General features: G+C 44.9%; 2 protein-coding genes across 6 annotated transcripts in view; one reads left to right on the forward strand and one right to left on the reverse strand.

Annotated features, from left to right (window-relative positions):
* LOC147102162 (eosinophil peroxidase-like) overlaps positions 1 to 18,468 on the forward strand; it is a 54,416-nt gene extending 35,948 nt beyond the window's left edge. The window contains exons 7-14 of the mRNA XM_085965097.1: positions 823 to 1,165; positions 1,871 to 2,031; positions 4,506 to 4,764; positions 8,876 to 9,046; positions 9,500 to 9,737; positions 10,576 to 10,778; positions 14,039 to 14,200; positions 17,189 to 18,468. Of these exons, the coding sequence (XP_085821223.1) occupies positions 823 to 1,165; positions 1,871 to 2,031; positions 4,506 to 4,764; positions 8,876 to 9,046; positions 9,500 to 9,737; positions 10,576 to 10,778; positions 14,039 to 14,200; positions 17,189 to 17,346 (1,695 nt within the window). The 3' untranslated portion in view covers positions 17,347 to 18,468. The remainder of the gene's footprint in view (positions 1 to 822; positions 1,166 to 1,870; positions 2,032 to 4,505; positions 4,765 to 8,875; positions 9,047 to 9,499; positions 9,738 to 10,575; positions 10,779 to 14,038; positions 14,201 to 17,188) is intronic.
* The window catches only part of LOC147102163 (myeloperoxidase-like), a 91,011-nt gene continuing 73,640 nt past the window's right edge, over positions 9,300 to 26,670 (reverse strand). For 4 of the 5 annotated variants that reach the window (XM_085964429.1, XM_085964432.1, XM_085964433.1 and 1 more), the window contains 2 exons: positions 21,669 to 21,830; positions 20,044 to 21,075 (listed from right to left, as the gene is read on the reverse strand). In XM_085964429.1, coding sequence (XP_085820555.1) covers positions 21,053 to 21,075; positions 21,669 to 21,830 — 185 coding nt within the window. In that variant the 3' untranslated portion in view covers positions 20,044 to 21,052. Of the gene's footprint in view, positions 9,721 to 20,043; positions 21,076 to 21,668; positions 21,831 to 26,670 lie in introns of those variants that run through there. The other variant, XM_085964430.1, reaches the window with a different exon arrangement.

The raw sequence follows: 26,670 nt of genomic DNA on the forward strand, positions 1-26,670 counted from the left end.
TAGTTTTTAATATGGGTAGAATAAGGAATGAAAGAAAATTATATTCTCGGGGACAATGCTTACAATGCAAAGTTCCTTCTTTAAGATGTTAATAAGACTGTCTATTAATAATCTTCAGAAATACGTTCTAGCACTGCCAACTCAGCTAGAGCAGTTACTTAGGAGCACAGAACTGAAAAAGAGTCAGTAAACCACCTTCCTGCTCCCTAAAACCAATACCCCTCATTCGCCGCTCCCTCAAACACCTCCAACTCTCCTTTCAATTTTAACATACTATCTGGCTCTCTGGACAAGTCCATTCCACATGTTTACCACTGTCTGCAGAAGGTACGTAGTGGGAGACTGCTTCACATCAGCATCTAGAAACGAGAAGGATCCCAAATTGATGCAGGTACTCACAGATGGAATTTGTGAATGGCACCTGCCAGTGCATGAGAGAGCCCCTACCTTATAAAATATCCCTCTCACAGTGTTAATAATAGTGTCTCCCTATTTAATGTTAAATGTCAAACATTTAAGTGTACAAGAGAAAGGAGTACTCTGTACTGTAATTACTTTCCAAGGGAACGGGATCACTCTGCACTTTGGCTACTTCCCTAGACCAGATCTGCCTTTCTAAGACAAAGGTAACAACCTCAGCCAGTTTGCACATCCCTCCCGTCAACTAAAGGACAAAGAAAACTTGACGAATTTACAGCAAAAGCCTCTTCGGAACCACAACAGACCTATGGGTTTCTGAGGCTCATCTACTGAACAGACTCGTCCTTCTCTCTGGGCCTACCAATACCTGCTTCCATCACTGTGCTGGCCTTTCATCCACAGGTTAGCTATGATGACCCACGGATTACAGATGCTCGTCAGTGCATACCATTCATCCGATCAGCTCTTGCCTGCTACTCAGTGTTTGGGGGCATGAATGCATGCGAGCAGATCAATGAGCAGACAGCCTACATTGATGCCAGCAATATTTACGGCAACACAGAGCACCAGGCCAAGAAACTCCGAGATTTCAGCAGTGACCTGGGCCTGTTGATGGTCAATCCCACCTTTTCAGACAACAACTTGAACTACCTGCCTTTCGGAAGCTTTAGGCAGACGAACCCTTGTGCCGTGGCCCACAAGAGCTCCTCTTGCTCCGGTGTTAATGTTCCCTGTATGCTAGCTGGTAAGAAACCATTGGTTGGTGACATCGTATGACACACATAATAGTGCACCTGAGTCCAGGCCAAGCCAAACCCTGAACTCTGCGTCGAGCCCCTGCTATCTCAGTGAGTAAGTGAACCACGTCATGTGATACTGAGCATTCAGAGCTAAGAATCAAACCTGAGAACTTCCTGATCTGTATGGCCATTCTCTTGATATAGCCTCAGATAGCAGTACCTCTACTTGAAATATGAATTGTAAAAATGTATTCATTCAGGTAGAGAGTAATGCTTCCTCGACACTGCCGCTGTAATGTGCCTTATCCCCAAGCTCAAATGAGTACATCTTCAGCACGTGCAAATATTACTGTTTCCCACACCAGCCATCCATATGGTCTCTGATTGAGATCACAAGTTTGCTCAGGAGATACGCTGATGTGGTCCAAAGCCATTTCACATAGTATCCTTACAGTAATTGCTTAGAGGAAAATGTCATCCTGTCGGTCTGGGTTGGCTTTTAACATGAGCCCCAGAAGTATGAAGTTGTGTGCTGACCCACTGGACCACCCAGTCCATCAGCTGCATTATTTCATTGTAGTGCTTCCTTTATTCCCCAATCTGGGTTCCTAGGGTAATGTTCCTGGTACAAGATGAATCTCGCCCACCACATATTATTCTGTGCGTGTTTTTCTCCCTTTGCGAATAGTGTATTAGTCATGTTCCCACAGGTGATGGCCGTGCAAATGAAAACCTGGGGCTGTTGTCTTTTCATACGATATTTCTACGGGAACACAATCGCTTAGCGAGCGAGCTGAAGAAACTGAACCCACACTGGAGTGGAGAAACAATCTACCAGGAGACGAGGAAAATCATGGGAGCTTTTAACCAGGTAGAGTAAATGGAAATAACAACAGAAAATGCTGGAAAAACTCAGCAGGCCAGGCAACATCCGTGGAGAGAGAATAGAGTCAACGTTCTGGGTGGAAACCCTTTGTCAAGACTAAAGAAGCACAGGAAATGAAATAGATTAAAAGGCCAGGCTGGGAGAGAACAAAAGAGAAGAAGAGACATTAAGAGGTATTCAAAACTAGACAAGATGGTGATAGGACTAGTGGAGACAAAAGACGGCTCTAGATTAGGTGTGAAATGCGCTGGCAGAGTGGGAGACAGCTGCCATGTGGGAGAGAGAAAAAAAAAGAGGGGGGGAAGGCCAAAACAAAGGTGTGGATAAAAAATATAAGTTAAAAATGTAATAGGGGCCGAGGTTATGATCTGAAATTGTTGAACTCGATATTGAGTCCGGAAGGCTGTAAAGTGCCTAATCGGAAGATGAGGTGCTGTTTCTCGAGTAAATGGAACATACCTGAAGATGGAAAGAGGTTTTTGGACATATGGTTTCCAAAGCTCTCCAACACTGGGGTTTTCCCTGTATCATGTTGTAGACTAATTGATAGAGATTGATTGTAATGATTAATCAACAACTCCATTATTATTGTATCATGCAACTACCAGGGTGGTAGAACGCGAAATAGGTGGACCTTGTTATTTTTTCATCTAACACTTCCTATGTTAATGTGTTTTCTGTGTGTTTGCATGTGTGAAACTCTGCATACATAATCATTGTATACATATGTGCCTTTCTCTATCTTTGTGTGTTTGTTTGTGTCTCTTTTCTCTTTTTTTTGTCTCTCTCTTTGTATATTCCTATCTCTTTCTAGTTATCTGTCTGTAGGTGGTGGGGTTGGGGAGGGGGTGGATTTTCACCTTCACCTTCACCTCTTGGGCAGTGAATTGGCCGAGCAGATTTCCCACCATTGAAATGAAAATCGGACGGATTGGAAAAAGAAAGACTTGCATTTCTATAGCGCCTTTCACACCCACCGGACGTCCCAAAGCACTTTACAGCCAATGAAGAACTTTTCTGAAGTCTAGTCACTGTTGTAATGTAGGAAATGCGGCATCCAATTTGCGCACAGCAAGCTCCCACAAACAACAATGTGATAATGACCAGATAATCTGTTTTTTAGTGATGTTGATTGAGGGATAAATATTGGCCGGGACACCGGGGATAACTCCCCCGCTCTTCTTCGAAATAGTGCCATGGGATCCTTTACATCCACCTGAGAGGGCAGACAGGGCCTCGGTTTAACGTCTCACCCAAAAGACGGCACCTCCGACAGTGCAGCACTCCCTCAGTACTGCACTGAAGTGTCAGCCTAGATTTTTGTGCTCAAGTCTCTGGAGTGGGACTTGAACCCACAACCTTCTTGACTCAGAGGCGAGGGTGCTGGTTGTATAACAGGCAGACGATGCACTCCACTCCACTAGTTTATCGCCCAAGCACTTAAGCTGAAAATTATCTCCTCTGTTTCTTGTCTTGTTGACCTCTCTATGCCATTTAGTTGCTTCGTTTGGTGGACTATAGAGTTGTTCATAGCTTGGGCAGAGAATGCGGCAGTCCATCATGTCTGCACTCTTCCTTGCTGGATCCTTGGAGATTAAGGCTGTCCTCTACAGTCTTGGGTGTACATGTTTTAAGGACGCCAGCCACGCAGGATGTTCATTCCACCTAGAGAATCATTTTGAGCACAATGGGACACTGAGGTTGCTGAATCTAGTTCAGCCTGAGACAGTAGCTGGGGTGGAGGCTGGAATTGGTGGCAAGGGTACAGAGTTTGTGATGGGTTCCAAGAAGGTTGCTTCGGTCTTGCCAATGTTTAGCTGGAGGAAATTGCAAAATTGGGTGAGCACGGTGGCATAGTGGTTAGCACTGTTGCCTCACAGCGCCAGAGACCCGGGTTCGAATCCGGCCTCGGGCGACTGTGTGGAGTTTGCACATTCTCCCCGTGTTTGCGTGGGTTTTCTCCGGGTGCTCCGGTTTCCTCCCACAGTCCAAAGATGTGCGGGTTAGGTTGATTGGCTATGATAAATTGACCCTTAGTGTTAGGGGGATTAAATACGTGGGGTTACAAGGATAGGGTGGGACATGTGTTGGTGTAGGGGTTACGGGGATCGGGTGGGATATGTGTCGGTGCAGGCTCGATGGGCCGAAATGGCCTCTATCTGCACTGTGGGGTTTCTGTGATTCTGTGATTCTGTGATTAGGTGTAATTCCATGATCCCACACTCCCAGCTATAGTACAGGTCTAAGAATTAGGGTTGCAATGTTGTAGTTCTATATCTAACCCATGCTCCCTGGAGTGTGCCTCCCATTTGGGACCACGAGATTATGGAATTACAATGAGAAAAGAAAAGAAGAAAAATGAAAGAGAATGGATCCGTGGCGACTACTTTAATGAGTAAAGCTGCTTACGTGTCACTTACAAAATGTTTAATAATTATTTTCTGACTTCTCTCTGACAGATTATAAGCTACAGGGATTATGTTCCTCTAGTAATTGGTAAGAGTGCAACAGAGAAATATCTCTCTCAATACCAAGGCTACAATGAGTCTGTCGATCCTAGGATCGCTAATGTTTTCACTACGGCTGCGATGCGCTTTGGGCATGTCACGGTCCAGCCAATCATGAAACGTTATAATGAAAAGTTCCAGGAGGACTCGAAGTATCCCAGCATGCTTCTGCACTACACCTTCTTCGCTCCATGGAATTTAATTGAGAAAGGTGCTCAACGTTATCATTCCCCGCGCAAACAAACAGCAGCCCGGCTGCCTGTAAAATAACAACCAATTTAAAATATTGATGCACTCTTGTGTTCAGTGGTTATGTCAGTGCTGGGTTATAGAACAACTTTCCAATTCTAGCTTCCAGAATTAATATGCAGCACTCCCAGACGGGTATAATGAAGTTTAGGCACAGGGTCTAACTGCTTCTATGCTGCCCTATCAAGCACTCAGGTACAGCACAGGTTAGATACAGAATCAAGTTCTCTCCACACTGTCCCATCAAACACTCATTGGTCAGTTACAGCTCGAGTTAGAAATGAACATAGGAAAGTACAAGATCAGAAATGAATCTGTAGTCCCTCTGACCACGTGCTCTAATTTTAGTAGAAAACACCTTACTTGATTGGCACCTCATCCACCACCTTAAACATTCACTCCCCCCACCACCGGCGTACTGTGGCTGCAGTGTGTGCCATCTACAAGATGCACTGCAGCAACTCGCCAATGCTTCTTCGGCAGCACCTCCCAAACCCACGACCTCTACCACCTAGAAGGACAAGGGCAGCAGGCGCATGGGAACACCACCACCTCCAAGTTCCCCTCCAAGTCACACACCATCCTGACTTGGAAGTATATCGCCGTTCCTTCATCGTCGCTGGGTCAAAATCCTGGCACTCCCTCCCTAACAGCACTGTGGGAGTACCTTCACCACAGTCTGCAGCGGTTCAAAAAGGCAACTCACCACCACCTTCTGAAGGTCAATTAGGAATGGGCAATAAATGCTGGCCATGCCAGCGATGCCCAGATCCCATGGACAAATTTTTAAAAAATCCCCACACAATTCAGGTAAATATACTTCACGTGTATGTTTACTTAACAAGCGTCAAAGTTTAATACCCCTCACTCACTTACTACCTCAAATAACTATAATTTTTCCACACCAACTGCATGCACTGCCTCCACGGGTAGTCTGTTCCACACATACTGTAGTTAAATCTAAATTGTGCACTTTTCCTCTAAGCTTGAGCAAGTATCCCCTAGTTCCAGAGTTGGTGGAAATCTGGAACATATTATCAGGGTTCGATTTATCTATTCCCTTAATATCCTGAAATCTTGAATGATATCTCCCCTGAGCAGCCTTTTCTCCAAAGTAAATGATCCCAGCTACTTCAACCTCTCCTCACAGCTCAGATGCTTTAGGCTAGGTATCAGTTTGGCTGCCTTTCCCTATGCTGCCTCCAGTACTCGGATATCCTTTCTGTACTACAGCGACTGGAAATGTATACAATGATCCAAGTGTGGCGGCCATCCCACTATAGTGTACAGATTTATTGCCACCTCCTGGGATCTGTGCTGTATCCCTTTGGCTATATCCCTCGAGGCAATTACCTTTCCTTATTGCTGCACACTGTGCTGTTGATAAAACTATAGGGCCTAGAAATTCAGTTGCTTGCGCCAGCCGGTAGCGCCTTAGGAGGAGGAGATGTTGGGCGCTAGGCGGCTAGCGGCCGGGCGCAGCGCGATCTGCGCCTCTCCCCAACTTCACTAGAGATTTAGCATCGGCGCAAAGTCTTTGCGCGCGCTCAGCTGCGCGCGCAGATCCTGACGTCATTTCATCGTGCAACGCCCTTTGTACGCCCCAAACCGGAACTTCAGTGGCGCCGCCCTTCTTTGCGCCTGGCGCCCCCAGCGACTGGTAGAGGGGAACGGTTCCCAGTCGCTGCGGGGTGCGGGGGGCGCTATTTAAAGGGGACTCCTCCTGCATTATAAGTGACAGCCATTTTGTGCCAATCCTTCTGTGTGAGAGACAAAGGCAGAGAGCTTTCTGCTTTGACTCAGCGCTCGCACAGGTACTTCTGGCTTCAGGCCAGAGCTTTGCACTTGGATTTCACTTTCAGTGCCATAGCCTTGAGTCGCCACATATACTGTAATGGGGGCTACAATGGGTGGAAACGTTGGCTTTCTGCATTGCATTCAAAGGGATCAGAGACGCCGTGAGAGAGTGTCAGTCATGGCCAGACGGAGAATGGCCAACAGGTGTCGGCACAGGAGGCCTTACCCACCCAGGGTATACCGCCAGCAGTTCTCATATCTGAACATGTCTGAGGAGCAGTGTGTTCGGAGGCTGCGATTCAGAAGGGAGGTGGTCACTGAGATCTGCCACCTGCTTCGCAGAGATCTGCAGCCACAGCTGAGGAGCAGGACGTCTCTGTCGGTGGCAGTGAAAGTGACGGTGGCTCTCAACTTCTATGCCACCGGCTCCTTCCAATCCGCTACTGGGGACATTGCCAACATCTCCCAGTTCGCGGTACATTGCTGCATCCGACAGGTGAACAATGCCCTTTTCAGAAGGAGACGTCAGTACATCTCCTTCCCCATGACCCTGGACAAGCAGCAAGAGCGTACAATGGGATTTGGAAGAATAGCGGGCTTCCCCATGGTCCAGGGCGTAGAACTGATGAACCAGCATTGGTCAGGCCTTGCTTCAGGGCTGCAGTGCGCAGGGCATGGCAGCCAAGCAAGTCCACCCTCCCCCTTTAAGAGCTGACCGGCGCCAGAGTGTCTGCCATCAATCAGCAACTCGCCGCACCTGCGCTGCGCCTGCCCTCGGGGGTATCGCCCCGGACCACCGGCTTAGCGCCTAATGATAGTCATGCATCACCTGTTTTAGCGCAGCAGCAACCTCTTGGGGCGATGCGACTGAATATCGGCGAAGGTGGCGCGAACTTTAGCGGCCGCCCGACTGTAGCGCCCCGAACGTGGCTATACTGAATTTCTAGGCCTAGAAGTCTACAAAAGAGAAAGAAATCATTCAACCCAATCCAAAACCAATCCCAATGTCATACTCTCCCCCCATAGCCCTGTGTCTTCCTCTACTTCAAATATTTATCCGGTATTCCTGCAAATGATGCAATGGTCCCCGTCCGAATTACTCGCTGTGGCAAAGCCTTCCATGCACCAAAGAAATTTATCCTAACCCCTCTCCTCACTCTCTTACTAAAAATTCTAAATGGATAACTCCTCATTACTGCCTCCCTAACCAGAGGAAATAACTTATCCTATTCAGTCTATCACAGAATCATTTATGGCATAGAAGGAGGCCATTCGGCCCATCGTGTTTGTGCCAGGATTAAGGATCTCTTGCGATACTGATCGAGCTAGCCGGGCCAAATCCCTTCATAATTTAAAAATAAACTCTATTAAATCTCCTCTTAATCTCTTCTGCTCCAATGGAAATAATCCCAGTAACTCGAGCCTCTCCTCATAACTATAGTTTCCCATCCTTAGTGAAATCTGCTGTATACTCGCTATGGTTTTAATACCCTGTTCCATAAGGGGAATGCCCAAAAATGCTCACAGTACTCTAACTGAGGCCTAACCAATGTTTTGCACAAATTTATCATTTTCTTCTTTCCTCTTGTACTCTATGCCCTTATTTATAAAACCCACAATGCAGTCAGGTTTTTGTCGGCTTTATCGACCTGCACTCACACTTTCAGATAATTGAATTTGCCTGCCTATGTGCCTCTGTTCATCTACACCCTTCAGTGCTTTTCCATTGAGTGTATACTCCCATTGCTTGTTTTTCCCTCCCAGAATGTATTGCCTCACACTCACATTAAATTGGACCTGGCCACTGTCTTCCTATTCCACTAATCCCTTGGAGTAAATTTTCATCTTCATCACCTGGGCAGTAATCTGGTGGAGTAGATCACCCATCCATTGTAGAACCCATCCAATTGAAATCAAAAGAATGATAGAGGCATCCATTTCCCCCACTCGCTAGTCAAATATGTCTATTTATTTTGTCTTTATTTCCTAAGTGTTGCTATCCTTTCACTCCTCACACTTGGCTTATGTATAGAGTAATAGCAAGTACATCTGCAGTGACGCATCAAGCACTCCCAAGTCAGGCACAGCACAGGTCCGACGCAGTAACTCTGGTTAGTACTGAGACTGTTGCACTACTCCATCATGCCCTAGGTTAGCATGTTACGGGTTGGGGGGGGGGGGAGTTAAGAAATGCACACCAATTTGCAATCATTCTGCAGTTTATAAAAAAACAAGAATTAAAGTATCAATGGAAATAACAGTGATTTGTTGTTTAGGTGGAATTGATCCAATCATTCGGGGTTTATTTGGTTACCCTGCCAAACTGCAGACCCAGAGCTCCATGATGACGGATGAGCTGCGCGAGAAGCTGTTTGCATCGCAGAATCAAATAGCCCTGGACCTGTCTGCCATAAACATACAGCGCTCCCGGGACCATGGGCTCCAAGGTAACAGAGGGTGACTACAGTGAAAAGCCTGACTTGCTAATCCAGCTCTTTCAGTCCCACATGTTGGATAAATACTTGAAGGAGAAAAAAGGGCTATGGGGAAAGACCGGGGGAGTGGGACTAACTGGATTGCTCGTCAAAAGAGCCGGCATGTACTCAATGGGCTGAGTGGCCTCCTTCTGTGCTGTACTAGTCTATGATTCTATGTAGCTGGTTGTGATTTTGCTGCCTCTCATAAGTTCTGATTATAGATCTATAAGCACATAATCCATGTTTGATGAAATGGATGATGTATCACACAGAGCTGGATTAGTCAGGCTCAATTTGCAAATTATGAAACCCTCAGACTGCAGCTTTTGAGATGTCTTTATTTTCTTGTGCTAATTATATCTTGTATTCACCTTAACTGATTTAAAAAAATGAGTAACCCCCATCTCCCCACTCTGAATCCAGGTTACAATGCTTGGCGAAGGTTCTGTGGACTTTCTGAGCCCCAAGATGTTTTTGATCTTTCTTTCGTCCTCAACAATATGGAACTTGCAACTAAGCTCCTCAAGTTGTACGGAACTCCAGACAACATCGACGTGTGGGTGGGGGGAATCTCCGAACCCTTCGTAGGAGGTGGCAGGGTGGGCCCTTTGTTCGCCTGTTTGATAGGACAGCAATTCAAGAGCCTGAGAGATGGAGACAGGTAACAGAAGTATTGAGACTTTGATGGCAGTCCAGTTGTATACCATGTTACTATGTTCTTCCTTCAATGGAACAGTTTCATCCTCCAAGAGTCCTAAATTCTGCATCCCAGTTATTAATGAAAACTTGGAAAAAAAAGTTGGCACTGCTATGACCAACCCCTGCATCTCCTCCACCTCTGGCCTCCTCCCTATTACCATTACCTCACCACCACTGCCCCCAGCTCGCCATCATCACTATTACCGTCACTTTTAGAACAACCTTTCAATTTTAGCTTTCAGAAGTAGCGTCCATTTCCATCATTATCTCCACCATAATTACCGTTTGATATTTGGCCCATATGTCATAACACCCCAACCCCTGCCAAAGATGCCAGAAATGCAGGCAGAAGCTTGTTGGCCTGAGGGAAATGCAGGGTTCTCCTCCCTGTTTCCTCTCGGATCAGAAAGCTGTGGATCATGGGCCCTGTATCGTGGGGCTCCTTCAAAAATTCGGAGTGATTATTTACAACACATTTTTGACTCTATCTGTGCATGTGTGGTAGCAAGTGAAGGCTAGTTCTCCATGCCCATCAGTGCTAGCAGCTATAAACTGTGAAAAAGAGAAGGAAGTTGAATGTATATAATGCCTTCCATGTCTCTCAGAAATGTCTCAAATTTGTCACATAGATAAATTACATTGTATAGTCACTGTTGTTATGTAGGCAATTTTGCCCAGTAAGGTCCCACAAACACCAATAACTAGTTAATCTATTCTGTTGGGACTGGTTGAGGGGTAAATGTTGGCCAGAACATTCACACCCTTCCAAATGACTGTTTTCCTCGTTCTTTGTGCTTTAGATTCTGGTGGGAAAACCAAGGGGTTTTTACTGCCAGCCAACAGCAGGCTCTTCAGCAAATCTCATTCTCCGCGTTTATCTGTGATAACACCAGGATTGAAGAACTCCCTCGGGATGCGTTTTGGTTCAGGCCATACCCAGAAGGATATGTTGGGTGCACCCAGATACCACGGGTAGACCTGAGTGCCTGGAGAGAGATTTGTGGTAAGATACTGTTAGATTTTTCCTAGGATTCTGAGATAAGACATGTTTGTCCTATAACTGAGCAAGTGGCTGATGGTGTAAGAAGGTGGTGATCCCCAGCTTTGAAGACTTTGCTGATATGATTTGACATGCGATTGATTTGGATACAAAAGGCTCCCAATTGGGTAGCCTTTTCTTATTGCCTTCTTTTATTTTCCTGTAGAATCTGCCGCCTGTCACTCTGGAGTGTGCTGAAGGGGTGGAGATCAGATTTGCGCTGTGGGCAGGCATTCGACCTTCTGTAGTATCAACAGATCAGTGGATTTTGGCTCTCGGCAGTCTTGTCCACCATTGCTGCTGCCATCAGTGGTGATGTTTAATGTCAGGATGTTCAGAATAAAGCAGACACTTGAGATGTATGGAGAATATTGTGCTGTCAATATAGTTATTGAACATGTAATTGGGAGAGAGGGGTTAAATAAACTATTAAGTGTTAAGTAAAATAAAACTCCAAAATCTGTCTCTGAGTATGGAAACAGGCTCTGTTACTATCTCTTGTCAAATTGAAAATGAGCTAAAACACTGAATAACGCAACTTTCATTCTTGTCCCTCAATCATTTGGTGTCCATTGAACTGATAACACATGTCCAGCACTGTGCAGAAAGTATTGGTAAACGCCTCAAATATGTAGGAAATGTACGTCAGATCCTGTTTGACAACTGCTCACTGTGAGGACAATAAATTCCAACACCTGGCCTTAAATTATCTATTTTATTCGATGTGAGGCAAACATGTCATTGAAAGTTCTTATGTAAACCAACCTTTATGGGATTCAATGTAGGTCAGTAAGCACAGGGGTGATGGGTGAACAGGACTTGGGCAGCAGAGTTTTGGATGAGCTCAAGTTTGCAGAGTGTGGAAGATGAAGACTGGAATAGTCAAGTCTGAAGATAACAGAAGCATGGATGTGCCTGCCTTATTTTGTAAATACCTGTGACACGTGTGGCACTGTAATAGCACTTGCAGTGCTAAAGCTGTCATACCTTGCCTGTCACATAACACCCATTGTTTTACAGTAAGTATCCTGCAGTGGGAAAAAAACTGCTTTCCATCTGCATGCAGTTGCAGGCTGTAGCCACCAGGTGACAGTGCATGCCATCCTGCCCCCCTTCCCCCCCACCTCTGCCAGCTCCTATTTTCAGACATGTTGGCTTTCCTTTCTGGGCGGTAAGTGGCCAGGTAAGTTCTCGATTCTTTAACATTTTAATTGATTCTTTAAATTTTATTTTTACCTATTTGTCCCTTGCATGTTCCTGTGTGCCCCAACAAATATTTTTCCCACACTCCTTTCCCCCGACTAGTTGGCTGATCCACGGCCCATTTGGGGTAATTCTCCATTGCAGCAGCACCATTGGCAGGAGGATGTACTTGCAGCGTGACATGTTTACACAAGCAGTTTCCATTATAAATGGGAACATAAGAATTTATCATGGAAATACCCTGTATACAGATAAGGTCAGAATGTATGGGCTGGATTTTGTCAATGGGGAGCTTTTGGAGGCGGGACTCCCACTTGTCAGGTTTCACTCCCACCTCCATTAACTTCTGGCCAACCCATGCTATTTTCCCTTGATTGACCTTGTTAAGCCCGCCCAGCAGGCTTAGTAAGCCAATTAAGGGAAAGCCTGTTACAGAAAACGTCAACGTATGACGTTTCATCTGTCAAAAAATTTTGACAGATGAATTGTCATCGTTTGACAGCTCTGTGAAGCTGTCAAACACTGACATTCTCTGTAGTTTGATGAGTTCTTGCATTCAAGATCTCATCAAACCTCTTTCTTTTGCAGAAATTAGATGGTTGTTGCATTGGAGAATGCGACGGCCATCTGTCATCTCTGCCGCGGAGATGCGAGACTCTCTGCATACTCACCGATTGAAGCCCGCAGGAAGAAACAAAGGTAAGTAGACTTTTTATAACACTTTCCACTTACCTCAGATACTTACCTCTCCACACTTGCACCCATCACTCACCTCCACAGCACACTTTTGGAACCCTCCAACCCCCGCAGACCCACTACTCGCCTCGGTGACCCTGGCATGTTTCAGAGCCTTCGGGAAGCCCGCACTTGTGTGGGGAAAATGGGGAAAATCCTCTTATCTGCCTGTTAACTACCTGCCCGCTCCCAAATTCTGCCATTTTCCCAGCAGTCCTGCCACCAAACCCACCTCCCCAGGGCTGGCAAAATCCAGCACATTGCACACACTGGACCAAGTAGCCCCCTGCATCTAACCCCACTTCACCTGAAGTCCACAATTGGCCTTAACTCTTCATTTACAATGCCATGGGAGATTGACTCGTATGTATCAAAAAAATACCCAATTCCAATACCTTACCTATATGTTATATAAATAAATTCTTAATCCCAGTGCTTAAATAATTTCTCTATCCCAATAGTTAACCTATATGATGATTAGATAATATATTAAAAATCTTGCATTAATAAAATGTCCTTTAGATGACATGCATAAAAGCATACCATCCCTCCCTTAGATCACAGGCTGGCTGTAGTATTTCCGCCTTCCTCTGTGAGGCTTCAGGCTACATCTGACATCTCATTGTCCATTGTGATCTTCTTCCCTTTGGTCAGCTTCTGTCCTTAGCTTTGTTAGCCTCACTTGTTCTACTTCAACATTTACAACAAAACTTTTCTGAAACCTCCTTTCTAACATTGAAAACTCTCTCTTTAATTCTGATTTAAGTGATTGATATCCGACTGAAATACTTTAAACTACGACCGGGAATCCCAGTTCAGGTGACCAGACCCCAACTACACTGACAACATCCGCTACGGAATCATTTTCAAAGATGTCATTTATCTTAGAAACTGGAAGTTCAAAATTTTAATTTGTCTACAAAATCTCAATTCCAAGTATCTCCCAGTATGTAAATCACCAAGAAGGAATGTGATACTGATAACATCTTCTCAAGGCCAAGGGCCATGAAACAAATTTCCCTTTTTCTTTCCCTGTACTGACAACTTCTCACTCTAGCACTTCAATATCATTGCTGTATCTAGATTGGAAGAATGAACTCTAACTTCAGCAGCTCATACAACTGGTGATTAAAGGAATTAGTTTTCCTTAAATATTCAACAGGATTTTAGATTATATAGAGGCAGTGTCCATACGCTGATATTGTTGTTTTGCAAACACTTGCTCAAATATTCCCTGTATCTCTCAGCCTCCCTCTCCTGACAGCTTCTGTTGGTTCCCTTTACAGTGACCCCCTGCGGCTCCATTCCTGTTGTCGCTCGTGCCCATTTCTCAATCTGTGAATGCTCGGTCAGGTACACCTGTGAGTCTGGATGGAAGCTGGCGGGAGGGGATACGGTAACCTGTCTGAGTGACGGGCAGTGGAACTCTGCACCACCTAGCTGTATAGGTAAGAGCTGAAATCTAGTGTAAAAAGCTTGAATTTAAACAGTCATTTTACTTTTAGCCAAACATAAACTATTCAGTGACCTTACTAAACTCTCTGCCAACTTAAGAGCAAATAATGAAAATGGTTAAAGCCAGCATGGTGTCCAGCTGATTTCTTTTCCCTTTTCAAATGTTTTACTGATTGAAGTGAGGAATGTTATTTCTGGGAAATGGAACACTTTCCATTTGAAGGACCCAGTGTCCACATCAATCATCAACAACAACAACTTGCATTTAAGAACATAAGGATTAGGAGCAGGAGTCGGCCATATGGCCCCTCGAGCCTGCCCCGCCATTCAATAAGATCATGGCTGATCATCGACCGCAACTCCACTTTCCCGCCTGATCTCCATATCCCTTGATTCCCCTAGAGTCCAAAAATCTATCGATCTCAGCCCTGAATATACTCAAAGACTTTGCATCCACACCTCTTTGGAGCAGATAATTCCAAAGATTTACAACCCTCTGAGTGAAGAAATTCCTCCTCTTCTCAATCTTAAAAGGCCGACCCCTTATCCTGAGAGTATGACCCGTTCTAGGCTCCCCAGCCAGGGGAAACAATCTCTCAGCATCTATCCTGTCAATCCCCCTCAGATTCTTGTATGTTGCAATGAGATCACCTCTCATTCTTCTAAACTCCAGAGAGTATAGGCCCATTCTACTCAATCTCTCCTCATAGGACAGCCCTCTCATCCCAGGAATCAATCCAGTGATCCTTCGTTGTACCGCCTCTAAGGCAAGTAATTTTGTTCCTTAGATAAGGAGACCAAAACTGTGCACAGTGCACCAGGTGTGACCTCACCAAGGCCCTGTACAATTCTAGCACCTTTAATGTACTCAAACGTCTCCAGAGGCTTCATAGAAGCGTTATCAGGCAAAATCTGACCCAGAGCCATTTAAAGAGATATTAGGACAGGTGGCCGAAAATTTGGTCAAAGAGGTAGGTTTTAAGAAGCAACTTAAAGGAGGAGAGAGAGATAGAAAAGCAAAGAGATTTAGGGAGGGCATTTCAGAGCTTAGAGCTCTTGTCTGAGTGGGAAGTAAACTCCACATTGACTCTGACTCACTCTTGCTTATCCAAAGGCAATATCATCACAATTTGCCTTGTTTACTGTAAAATGTGTAATTTTTATAAACTTTTATGTCTATGCCTCTAACTTTTCTGAAAGAGGTTTCACTCTGTATAATGATGTATATATGCCAAATCCACCAGTGTATATCCACTTTATATATCAGTGAGTTCAAACCTAACCCTCTCTGATAAACATGGTTATATTCACAGTCTCTGATATACACGGTTAGAATTCCACTCTCTGATATACACGGTTAGAATTCCACTCTCTGATATACACGGTTAGAATCCCACTCTCTGATATACACGGTTAGAATTCCACTCTCTGATATACACAGTTAGAATTCCACTCTCTGATATACACGGTTAGAATTCCACTCTCTGATATACACGGTTAGAATTCCACTCTCTGATATACACGGTTAGAATTCCACTCTCTGATATACACGGTTAGAATTCCACTCTCTGATATACACAGTTAGAATTCCACTCTCTGATATACACGGTTAGAATTCCACTCTCTAATATACACAGTTAGAATTCCACTGTCTGATATACACAGTTAGAATTCCACTCTCTGATATACACGGTTAGAATTCCACTCTCTGATATACACAGTTAGAATTCCACTCTCTGATATACACGGTTAGAATTCCACTCTCTGATATACACGGTTAGAATTCCACTCTCTGATATACACGGTTAGAATTCCACTCTCTGATATACATGGTTAGAATTCCACTCTCTAATATACACAGTTAGAATTCCACTCTCTGATATACACGGTTAGAATTCCACTCTCTGACATACACGGTTAGAATTCCACTCTCTGATATACACAGTTAGAATTCCACTCTCTGATATACACGGTTAGAATTCCACTCTCTGATATACACAGTTAGAATTCCACTCTCTGATATACACGGTTAGAATTCCACTCTCTAATATACACAGTTAGAATTCCACTCTCTGATATACACGGTTAGAATTCCACTCTCTGATATACATGGTTAGAATTCCACTCTCTGATATACACGGTTAGAATTCCACTCTCTGACATACACGGTTAGAATTCCACTCTCTGATATACACAGTTAGAATTCCACTCTCTGATATACACGGTTAGAATTCCACTCTCTAATATAGACAGTTAGAATTCTACTCTCTGATATACACGGTTAGAATTCCACTCTCTGATATACACGGTTAGAATTCCACTCTCTGATATACACGGTTAGAATTCTACTCTCTGATATACAGTTAGAATTCCACTCTCTGATATACACGGTTAGAATTCCACTCTCTGATATACACGGTTAGAATTCCACTCTCTGATATACACGTTTAGAATTCCACTCTCTGATATACACAGTTAGAATTCCACTCTCTGATATACACGGTTAGAATTCCACTCTCTGATATACACGTTTAGAATTCCACTCTCTGATATACACGTTTAGAATTCCACTCTCTGATATACACGTTTAGAATTCCACTCTCTGATATACATGGTTAGAATTCCACTCTCTGATATACACGGTTAGATTCTGAAGATTCAATTCCTATACAGCTGTAGTGCTGTCAGATTCCAAGTATGTTTGTGATGTGTCCGGTCTACATTTGTAATCTATCTTTAATTTATTGAAATAATTTGAAATTTACTCCGAAGCCCCCTCTCTATATCGACTTTCGACAAGTTATTTCAAAGAACCAAATGAATTCTACGCTCCCCAACTTTTTTTTTTTTTTTTATCTTTTGTTGCGCTAACTGTAAATGTGCAAACTAGGATTTCTCCGCTTGGATCAAGTGATGGAAGATAAGCTTCTTCAGTATGTGACAGATTTGAGGGCTGTACACAATAACATGTTAAATAATAGTTTCAGAACTTTCTGGAAGCTTGGATGGAATAACAGGCTCAAAAGGAAGTAAAAGTGAACCCGAATCAACAGAATCCAAAGAAGATACAGGGGATACAGATTTTCTCGATGACAGTACTAAGTTTGGTTCAGGATCTGGCATTTGGTCTACAGCCTAAGGCCAAACGTATCGTGACTGTAGAAATGTAATAAGGGAGGTGTGCACTGGATGGGAATGACATTCATCGCTCTTTAATGTAAATATATACACAGCTGGTGCTCTGCTGAGGTGCAGAAAAAGTATTCAACAAGATGGAGTGGGACCTCCCATTCTCTACCCTCAATAGGATGGTCTTTGACAATAAATTCAATCACTGGATCAAAATCCTCTGTTGAGTCTCTGTCCTCCCCTTCCTCTTTCCCCGGCCCTTACAGAGGGTGGATTCCAAACATCTACGGTGTGCAGGACAGAGTGCTGTATAAAATATTTTCTCTGAAGATGGTATTCTACTGCATGAATTCAACGCACCACTTTCCCCCTCCCCAGAACCTTCCAAACCAACAAGGAATTTGTTATTCTTGAGGCAGCAAATTCAACTACAGCAGAACAGGGGTGTTGGAGCTTCTGGGCATGACCTTCCAGTGTAGTAATCAGAGATGCTGCATTTTCAGAGATACTTTCATTTGGATGATACGTTAAACTGATCTGCCTATTGAGGTGGATGTCAAAGATCCCATAGCCCTATTTGAAAAAGAGCAGTGTTCTCCCAGTGCCCGAGCCAACGTTTCTTCCTTAATCAACACCACCAAAAACATATTAACTGGCCACTAACTTCATCTGCTGTTTGTGAGAATTGGCTATGTGCAAATTGGCTGCTTCATAATAGTGACTACAGTTCAATTGAATGTGATGTCCTGAGAAATGTGATGAATGCAAAATCTTCCTAATAACTACAGACATTATTGTCATAGAGTCATAGAGTAATACAGCACGGATAGAGGCCCTTCGGCCCATCGTGTCCGCGCCGGCCATCAAGCCCTGCCTAATCTAATCCCATATTCCAGCATTTGGCCCGTAGCCTTGTATGCTATGGCATTTCAAGTGCACATCCAAATGCTTCTTAAATGTTGTGAGGGTTTCTGCCTCCACAACCCTTTCAGGCAGTGAGTTCCAGACTCCAACCACCCTCTGGGTGAAAAAGTTCTTTCTCAAATCCCCTCTAAACCTCCCGCCCTTTACCTTGAATCTATGCCCCCTAGTTATTGACCCCTCTACTAAGGGAAAAAGCTCCTCAGCATCCATCCTATCTATGCCCCTCATAATTTTGTACACCTCAATCATGTCCCCCCTCAGCCTCCTCTGCTCCAAGGAAAACAAACCCAATCTGCCCAGTCTCTCTTCATAGCCGAAGCACTCCAGCCCTGGTAACATCCTGGTGAACCTCCTCTGCACCCTCTCTAACGCGATCACATCCTTCCTGTAGTGTGGCGACCAGAACTGCACACAGTATTCCAGCTGTGGCCTAACCAGTGTTTTATACAGCTCCATCATAACCTCCTTGCTCTTATATTCAATGCCTCGGCTAATGAAGGCAAGTATCCCATATGCCTTTTTTACCACCTTATCCACCTGTTCCGCCGCCTTCAGGGATCTGTGTACTTGCACACCCAGATCCCTCTGACCCTCCGTCTTGCCTAGGGTCTTACCATTCATTGTGTATTCCCTTGCCTTGTTAGTCCCCCCAAAGTGCATCACCTCGCACTTTTCCGGGTTAAATTCCATTTGCCACTGTTCCGCCCATCTGACCAACCCATCTATATCGTCCTGCAGACTGAGGCTACCCTCCTCGCTATTTACCACCCTACCAATTTTTGTATCATCCGCGAACTTACTGATCATACCCTTTACATTCATATCCAAGTCATTAATGTAGACCACAAACAGCAAGGGACCCAGCACCGATCCCTGTGGTACCCCACTGGCCACAGGCTTCCAGTCACAAAAACAACCTTCGACCATCACCCTCTGCCTTCTGCCACTAAGCCAGTTTTGTATCCAATGTGCCAAGGCACCCTGGATTCCATGGGCTCTTACCTTCTGTAATTCAGTACTCTGAGTTTGTTTGATTTGCTGCGCTGTGTTAAATTGTTCCCAGTGACAAATATAGTTAATGTCCCAACATTAATAGCTGTAGCATTAAAAGGCTTCTTTTGACCTTTAGTTCAGGGTTCAGTCAAGTTTCAGATTCTGGAACTGACACTTGAATTCCATGAAATTGGCAGAAATGTTGACTTATCGACATACAAACATCACAGGGAAGTCTATGAAAGATTATTTCCTCCCAAAAGTCTTGCAGGTTATCTGAAAAATATACTTATAGACTGCTTTTAATTCATTCTTTTTACGCATTTGTTGCTGTGTTTTTCTGCTTCTATGTAATGATATTACTGGTAAATAAATATATTTGTTTTTGCTTGAATGTAACAATCTGACAGCGTGACATTTACTGCCTTCAGAATAGAACAGCTAATGGCTCTATTACGCCCGAGGCACACACGCCTGCATGCACACACAAGCATGTGACATTTTGCTTTGAAAAGGTGACTGTTGGGCCAGGGCTATCATTAGAGGGCTGTGATTCTGAAATTTGACTGACAACAGTCAGCATTACCCACTTCAGAACAACTGGCATTAATTGGTCACATATTGAAAGCTTGTTTTCTCTCTATCACTGTATCCCACACATTATTAATCAGACACAAAATGGTGCTCACTCATGTCGTCCTGGCTCTCCCACTCAGTACTGGTCTCTTTCTCATACACTAATAGTCTCACACAAATAGAAATTCTGTATCTCAAACAATTAGCACTGAGGTAAGGCTGCAGACATTGCTTTTATTGGTTAATTATGTAACAGGATTACAATGTATCTCAGAACAGTAATCAGGTGGAATCAACATGTTGGATGGACTGCTTTGTACATTCTCCACTCTTGGTATCAGTGGGGACATCAATATGTTCTAGGGGGGAGAAATTGAGTCGCGCCCCCTTTGGGGCGCTAACTTCGCCGGGGCACTACTTTTAGTAGGAAATAGCGCGGCGCTACGTGCCGCGGTATTGCGTGCCTTCTTCCCCTTAAAGGGGAGGGGCCTTGCGCAGCGCGACCCGGGGCCCAGCTGGGCCACCGGGGATCGGAGTGCTGGCAAAAGAGCCCGGCAATCAAGAGAAGTGCCGGGCTCATGGAGCGCAGCTCATGGGGCAGGTCAGGAGGCCGGGGACGGGAGCGGAGGCAGGTACTGGCAGGCGGCCAGCAACAAAAATAGCCGCCCGGCACCTCGCCATTAAATAGCGCCACTCCAGCCGCAGGTAGGCCCCCCTGACCCCGTCGGACATAGTGTCCGGCAGTAAGTCAGGGGGCGCTACCGAAGATCGGGGCTGGGGCGCGAACGGGGCACTGTGCACGGCGATTACGTCATCGCTGGCAATGCAGCGCCACAGGGCGCTAATGGTTAGTGCCGCTGCTAACCTCCCGCTGAATTTCACGGGAGGCGTTGACAGCGCCGCGCCCGGGCACTAGTTGCTTTGCGCCCCCCATTAGCATCCTCTTAGGGCACTAACGGGAGGCGCAAAGCAACCGAATATTTCCCCCTCGAATTTTCCAGTCTATTAACACAACTCATCATTCAATCTTTGTCAAACATCAGCAATGTTAAAATTGAAGTTGCATCTAGCTCTCAAAAGTTGGGCTCAGATGTTTCTAAGTTGACTGTGGGATCTTGTCCTCCAAGCCTGGACAGTGCTCAAACAGAATGGGCTCAGGGGTCGTGGGTGGCCCCCTCCACTTACTTAGCAACATATTCTTTTCAGATCCAAGCGGTGAAGAATCATATTTCATTTGTTGAGGTATCTGCAGGATAAAATGATTTAAAACAAGTTAGAATGAATCGTGACAGCACTTAAGGGACAGAGGCGGAAGAATTGCTGCAGTCACTGTGTGTAAACATGTTCATGGTGATTCCCTCTGGTCATATTTCTTGTGAAATCTTAAACACAATCCAAAAAAATTTGCAAGAAACACTGAACAGAGGGAACTGCCATGAGCACATTTATAATGTCACTACATAGAGCCACCAGCAGAATACTTGGCCCAGTCTTTGGACTAAAGAGGAAAACAGAGACTGACTTTGAGGGGCTATTTAACCCATATGAGCACTCCTGTTTCTTGGATGTGGCCCTACTGTTGGGAAGGGCCCGTGTCTGTGGGGAAGGGCCCGTGTCTGTGGGGAAGGGACTGAGCCATGTTAATGACCTGGCCCACCACATTCAAGCATAACTCAATCTCAACAGGCAGAGCAGTCCCGAGCAGACGTGTCGCTTTTCTCACATTACTGAAATGGATTTCTAAACCCATTGAATAACCTTCTAGCGTAATTTGATATTCCCACAGTTACAGGTTAGCCTTTTATTGGAGTATTGAAGTTACTGGTTTTCAGCTCTTACCTGTACACCTAGGTGGTGGAGCGTTCCACTGTCCGTTGTTCAGACATTTTATCGTATCCCCTCCCGCCAGCTTGAATCCGGACTCACAGGTGTACCTGACCGAGGATTTACAGACCGAGAAATGGGCGTGAGCGACAACAGGGACAGGGCCACAGGGAGTCACTGCAAGGGGAAAAATTGAATAAATGGTCAGAGTCAGGATCGAAGCAGGGTGACAATTTTCTGATCACAAAAATATAAAGGCGCTGAAATTCCAATGAGGTCTCAGTGGTCTGGAGCAATGACGAGAGACGAGCAGAATTCCTGCAGAAATTCAGTCATAAAGATTCTGGCAAAAGAATTCATTAAGAGACATAGGGAGGAAATTTGGTATCGCCCCAGTTGGGGCGCAATTATCGGCCGGGTGCAAAGTTTAGCGCCCGGCGCTAATGATCGCCTCCGACTGCAAACTTGGCTTCTATCGCCCCTGGAGGTGATTGGAGCGTTAAATCAGACTACACACCTCTCTCAAGGCGCTAACGCTGAGGAGTGAGGCACTACCTCAGAGCGCTGGCGAAGCTCATGTGATGTCAGTCAGCAATGGAACACAGACACACTGGCGCCGGCCAGTTCATCCACACCCTAATCATTGCAGCCTTTAATCTCGGCCTGGGGAGACCTGTACTTTAGTTCTGCTGGAAAGAACAATGGAGAGGCCCAGGGAAAGAGCTCAGAGTGCAGCCCCCACAGTCTCTTCTAAATCGATACAAGGAAGGACAAATCAAAATGAACCTGCAAAGTGCAGCTCAGTACCCAAAACTCCTTCACACACCATTGAATCTCTCCAGAAGTCTCTCTCTTTCTCTCAGAATGCGTGGTGCAAAAATGTCGCCGACAAAAAAAGTCAGGAAGCGGCCGCCTTTAAAAAGCGCTCCCCCAGTCCCTTCCCGACTGCAAAACGTTCCCCATAACCTGTCATTGCTAGCGGTAGGCAGTAAGGCAGGGGGTGCCACTCAATATCCAGTCCGGGGCTCTACTGGGGCATTGCACGCTCAACTGACGTCACGATCTGCGGGCACAGGAGATCGTGGCGGTAGTGTTTAGCGCATCCGCAAAATGTTTGGTCAATGTCGCTCTTAGGGCGCTAACGGGAGGCGCAAAGCAACCAAATTTTTCCCCCAAAGAATCAGAGAATATTAAAATACATAAGGAGGCCGTTCGGCCCATCATGCCTGGGCCAGCTCTGAGCTATGCAATTAGCCCCATGGCCCCGCTCTTTCCCCATAGCCCTGCAATTTTTTCCCCTTCAAGTATGTGAGGATGGGAACAGGGACTGCGGGGAGGATGAGCAACCTGACCACAGCACCGTGGAGCGGGGGGCCATTCAAGTGGGGGGAGTTAAAAGAAATGTTGTAGTGGTAGGGGATAGTATCGTTAGGGGGATAGATAGAGTTCTTTGCAGCCGAGAGCGAGAGTCCCGAAGGCTGTGTTGCCTGCCCAGTGCCAGGGTTAAGGACATCTCCTCTGGACTGGAGAGAAACTTGGAGTGGGAGGGGGAGGATCCAGTTGTCGTGGTCCATGTTGGTACCAATGACATAGATAGGACAAGGAAGGAGGTTCTGCTGAGGGAGTTTGAGCAGCTAGGGGCCAAATTAAAAAGCAGAACCACAAGGGTAATAATCTCTGGATTATTACCTGAGCCACGAGCGAATTTGGCTAGGACAAATAAAATTAGAGAGTTAAATGCGTGGCTCAAAGACTGGTGTGGGAGAAATGGGTTTTGCTTCCTGGGACACTGGCACCAGTACTGGAGCAGGAGGGAGCTGTTCCGTTGGGACGGGCTTCACTTGGCCAGTGCTGGGACTAGAGTCCTGGCGGATCATATAACTAGGGCTGTAGAGAGGGCTTTAAACTAATTAGTGGGGGGGAGGTTCCGAGAGAGCAAATAATAAAAATGACAACAGAGAAGGTCATAGACTTAGGTAGCAGTGGGGAAATTAAAAACCAGAGCGTGTCAGGAAGGGGCAGAAGGTATGGAGTAAAAGGTAAAGTAATAAAAAGGGCAAAAGCAGGAACTAAGCGTCACAAAACATATTTGAAAGTTCTCTATCTGAATGCACGTAGCATTCGTAACAAAATAGACGAGTTAATGGCACAAATAACTACATATGGGTATGATCTTGTGGCCATTACAGAAACATGGCTGCAGGGTGACAATGCCTGGGAATTAAACATACCAGGTTATTTAACGATCAGGAAGGACAGGCAGGAAGGAAGGGGAGGTGGGGTGGCTATGTTAATAAAGGAAGGAATCACTGTAATACAGAGAAATGATATTGGGTCAAAAGATCAGGATAATGAAACAGTTTGGGTGGAGGTAAGGAATAATAAGGGGAAAAAAACACTAGTGGGCGTAGTCTATAGGCCTCCGAACAGTGGCAACTCTGTTGGACGGAGTATCAATCAGGAAATAGTTGAGGCTTGTAATAAGGGAACATCTATAATTATGGGGGAGTTTAACTATCATATTAATTGGACAAATCAAATTGGGCAGGGCTGCCTTGAGGATGAGTTCATTGAGTGTATTAGGGGTGGGTTTCTTGAGCAGTATGTAACTGAACCGACCAGGGGGCAAGCAACTTTAGATCTGGTCCTGTGTAACGAGACAGGATTAATTAAAAATGTCCTAGTAAAGGATCCCCTTGGAATGAGTGACCATAACATGGTTGAATTCCATATTCAATTAGAGGGTGAGAAGGTTGGATCTCAAACAAGCGTGCTAAGCTTGAATAAAGGAGACTACGAAGGTATGAGAGCGGAATTGAGTAGAGTGGATTGGGAAAATAGATTAAAGGGTAAGACGATACATGATCAGTGGTGTACATTTAAGGAGTTATTTTACAACTTCCAAAAAATATATATTCCACTGAGAAGAAAAGGGTGTAAAAGAAAAGACAGCCATCCGTGGCTAAGTAAAGAAATTAAGGATAGTATTCGACTAAAAACAAGGGCATATAAGGTAGCCAAATCTAGTGGGAGGATAGAGGATTGGGAAAACTTTAAAAGACAACAAAAAATAACAAAAAGATTGATTAAGAAAGGGAAGATAGATTATGAAAGTAAATAAGCAAAAAATATAAAAACAGATAGTAAGAGTTTTTATAGTTATATAAAAAGAAAAAGGGTGGCTAAAGTAAATGTTGATCCCTTAGAGGATGAGACCGGGAAATTAATGGTGGGAAATATGGAGATGGCAAAAACACTGAATGAATATTTTACATCAGTCTTTACAGTAGAAGACACTAAGAATATCCCAACACTGGACAAACAGGGGGCTAAAGGGGGGGAGGAGCTAAACACGATCAAAATCACTAAGGAAGTGGTACTCGGTAAAATAATGGGACTCAAGGCGGATAAATCACCTGGACCTGATGGCTTACATCCTAGGGTCTTGAGGGAAGTGGCGGTAGGGATTGTGGATGCATTGGTAATAATTTTCCAAAACTCCCTGGACCCGGCAAAGGTGCCGGCAGACTGGAAAACTGCTAATGTAACACCCTTATTTAAAAAGGGCAGTAGACAGAAGGCTGGAAACTATAGACCGGTTAGCCTAACATCTGTGGTAGGTAAAATTTTGGAGTCCATTATTAAGGAGACAGTAACAGGACATTTGGATAATCATAATTTAATAGGACAAAGTCAGCATGGTTTTATGAAGGGGAAGTCATGTTTGACAAATTTGCTGGAGTTCTTTGAGGAAGTAACGTATAGGGTGGATAAAGGGGAACCAGTGGACGTAGTGTATTTAGACTTCCAAAAGGCATTTGGCAAGGTGCCACACAAAAGATTATTGCTTAAGATAAAAAATCACGGGATTGGGGGTAATATTCTGGCATGGATAGAGGATTGGCTATCTAACAGAAGGCAGAGAGTTGGGATAAATGGTTCATTCTCAGACTGGCAATCAGTAACTAGTGGTGTTCCGCAGGGGTCAGTGCTGGGTCCCCAACTCTTTACAATCTATATTAACGATTTGGAGGAGGGGACCGAGTGTAACATATCAAAGTTTGCAGATGATACTAAGATGGGAGGGAAAGTAGTGAGTGAGGAGGACATAAAAAACCTGCAAGGGGACATAGACAGGCTAAGTAAGTGGGCAGAGATTTGGCAGATGGAATACAATACTGGAAAGTGTGAGGTTATGCACTTTGGCAGGAAAAATCGTAGAGCAAGTTATTATCTTAATGGCAAGAAACTGGAAAGTACTGAAGTACAAAGGGATCTGGGGGTCCTGGTGCACGAAACTCAAAAGGTTAGTATGCAGGTGCAGCAAGTGATTAAGAAGGCCAATGGAATGTTGGCTTTCATTGCTAGGGGGATAGAATATAAAAATAGGGAGGTATTGCTTCAGTTGTACAAGGTATTGGTGAGACTGCACCTGGAATACTGCGTACAGTATTGGTGTCCATACTTAAGAAAGGACATACTTGCTCTCGAGTCAGTACAAAGAAGGTTCACTCGGTTAATCCCGGGGATGAGGGGATGGACATATGAGGAGAGGTTGAGTAGATTGGGACTCTACTCATTGGAGTTCAGAAGAATGAGAGGCGATCTTATTGAAACATATAAGATTGTGAAGGGGTTGGATCAGGTGGATGCGGGGAAGATGTTCCCGATGATGGGCGAAACTAGAACTAGGGGGCATAGTCTTATAATAAGGGGCTGCTCTTTCAAAACTGAGATGAGGAGGAACTACTTCACTCAGAGGGTGGTAGGTCCATGGAATATGCTGCCCCAAAAAGCTGTCGAAGCTACATCATTACATAAATTTAAAACAGGAATAGACAGTTTCCTAGAAGTAAAGGGAATTAAGGGTTACGGGGAGCGGGCAGGAATTTGGACATGAGTCTAGGTTCGGATCGGTCATGGCCCTGTGGGTAGCGGAGCGGGCCCAGGGGCCGTGTAGCCTGATCCTGCTCCTATTTCGTGTGTCTAATTCTGTTAGATTCAGGAGATGGTTCTG

This window comes from Somniosus microcephalus, chromosome 22 (genome assembly GCF_052327205.1).
Source record: "Somniosus microcephalus isolate GS21.2 chromosome 22, FLI_Smic_1.0, whole genome shotgun sequence".
Taxonomy (NCBI): domain Eukaryota; kingdom Metazoa; phylum Chordata; class Chondrichthyes; order Squaliformes; family Somniosidae; genus Somniosus; species Somniosus microcephalus.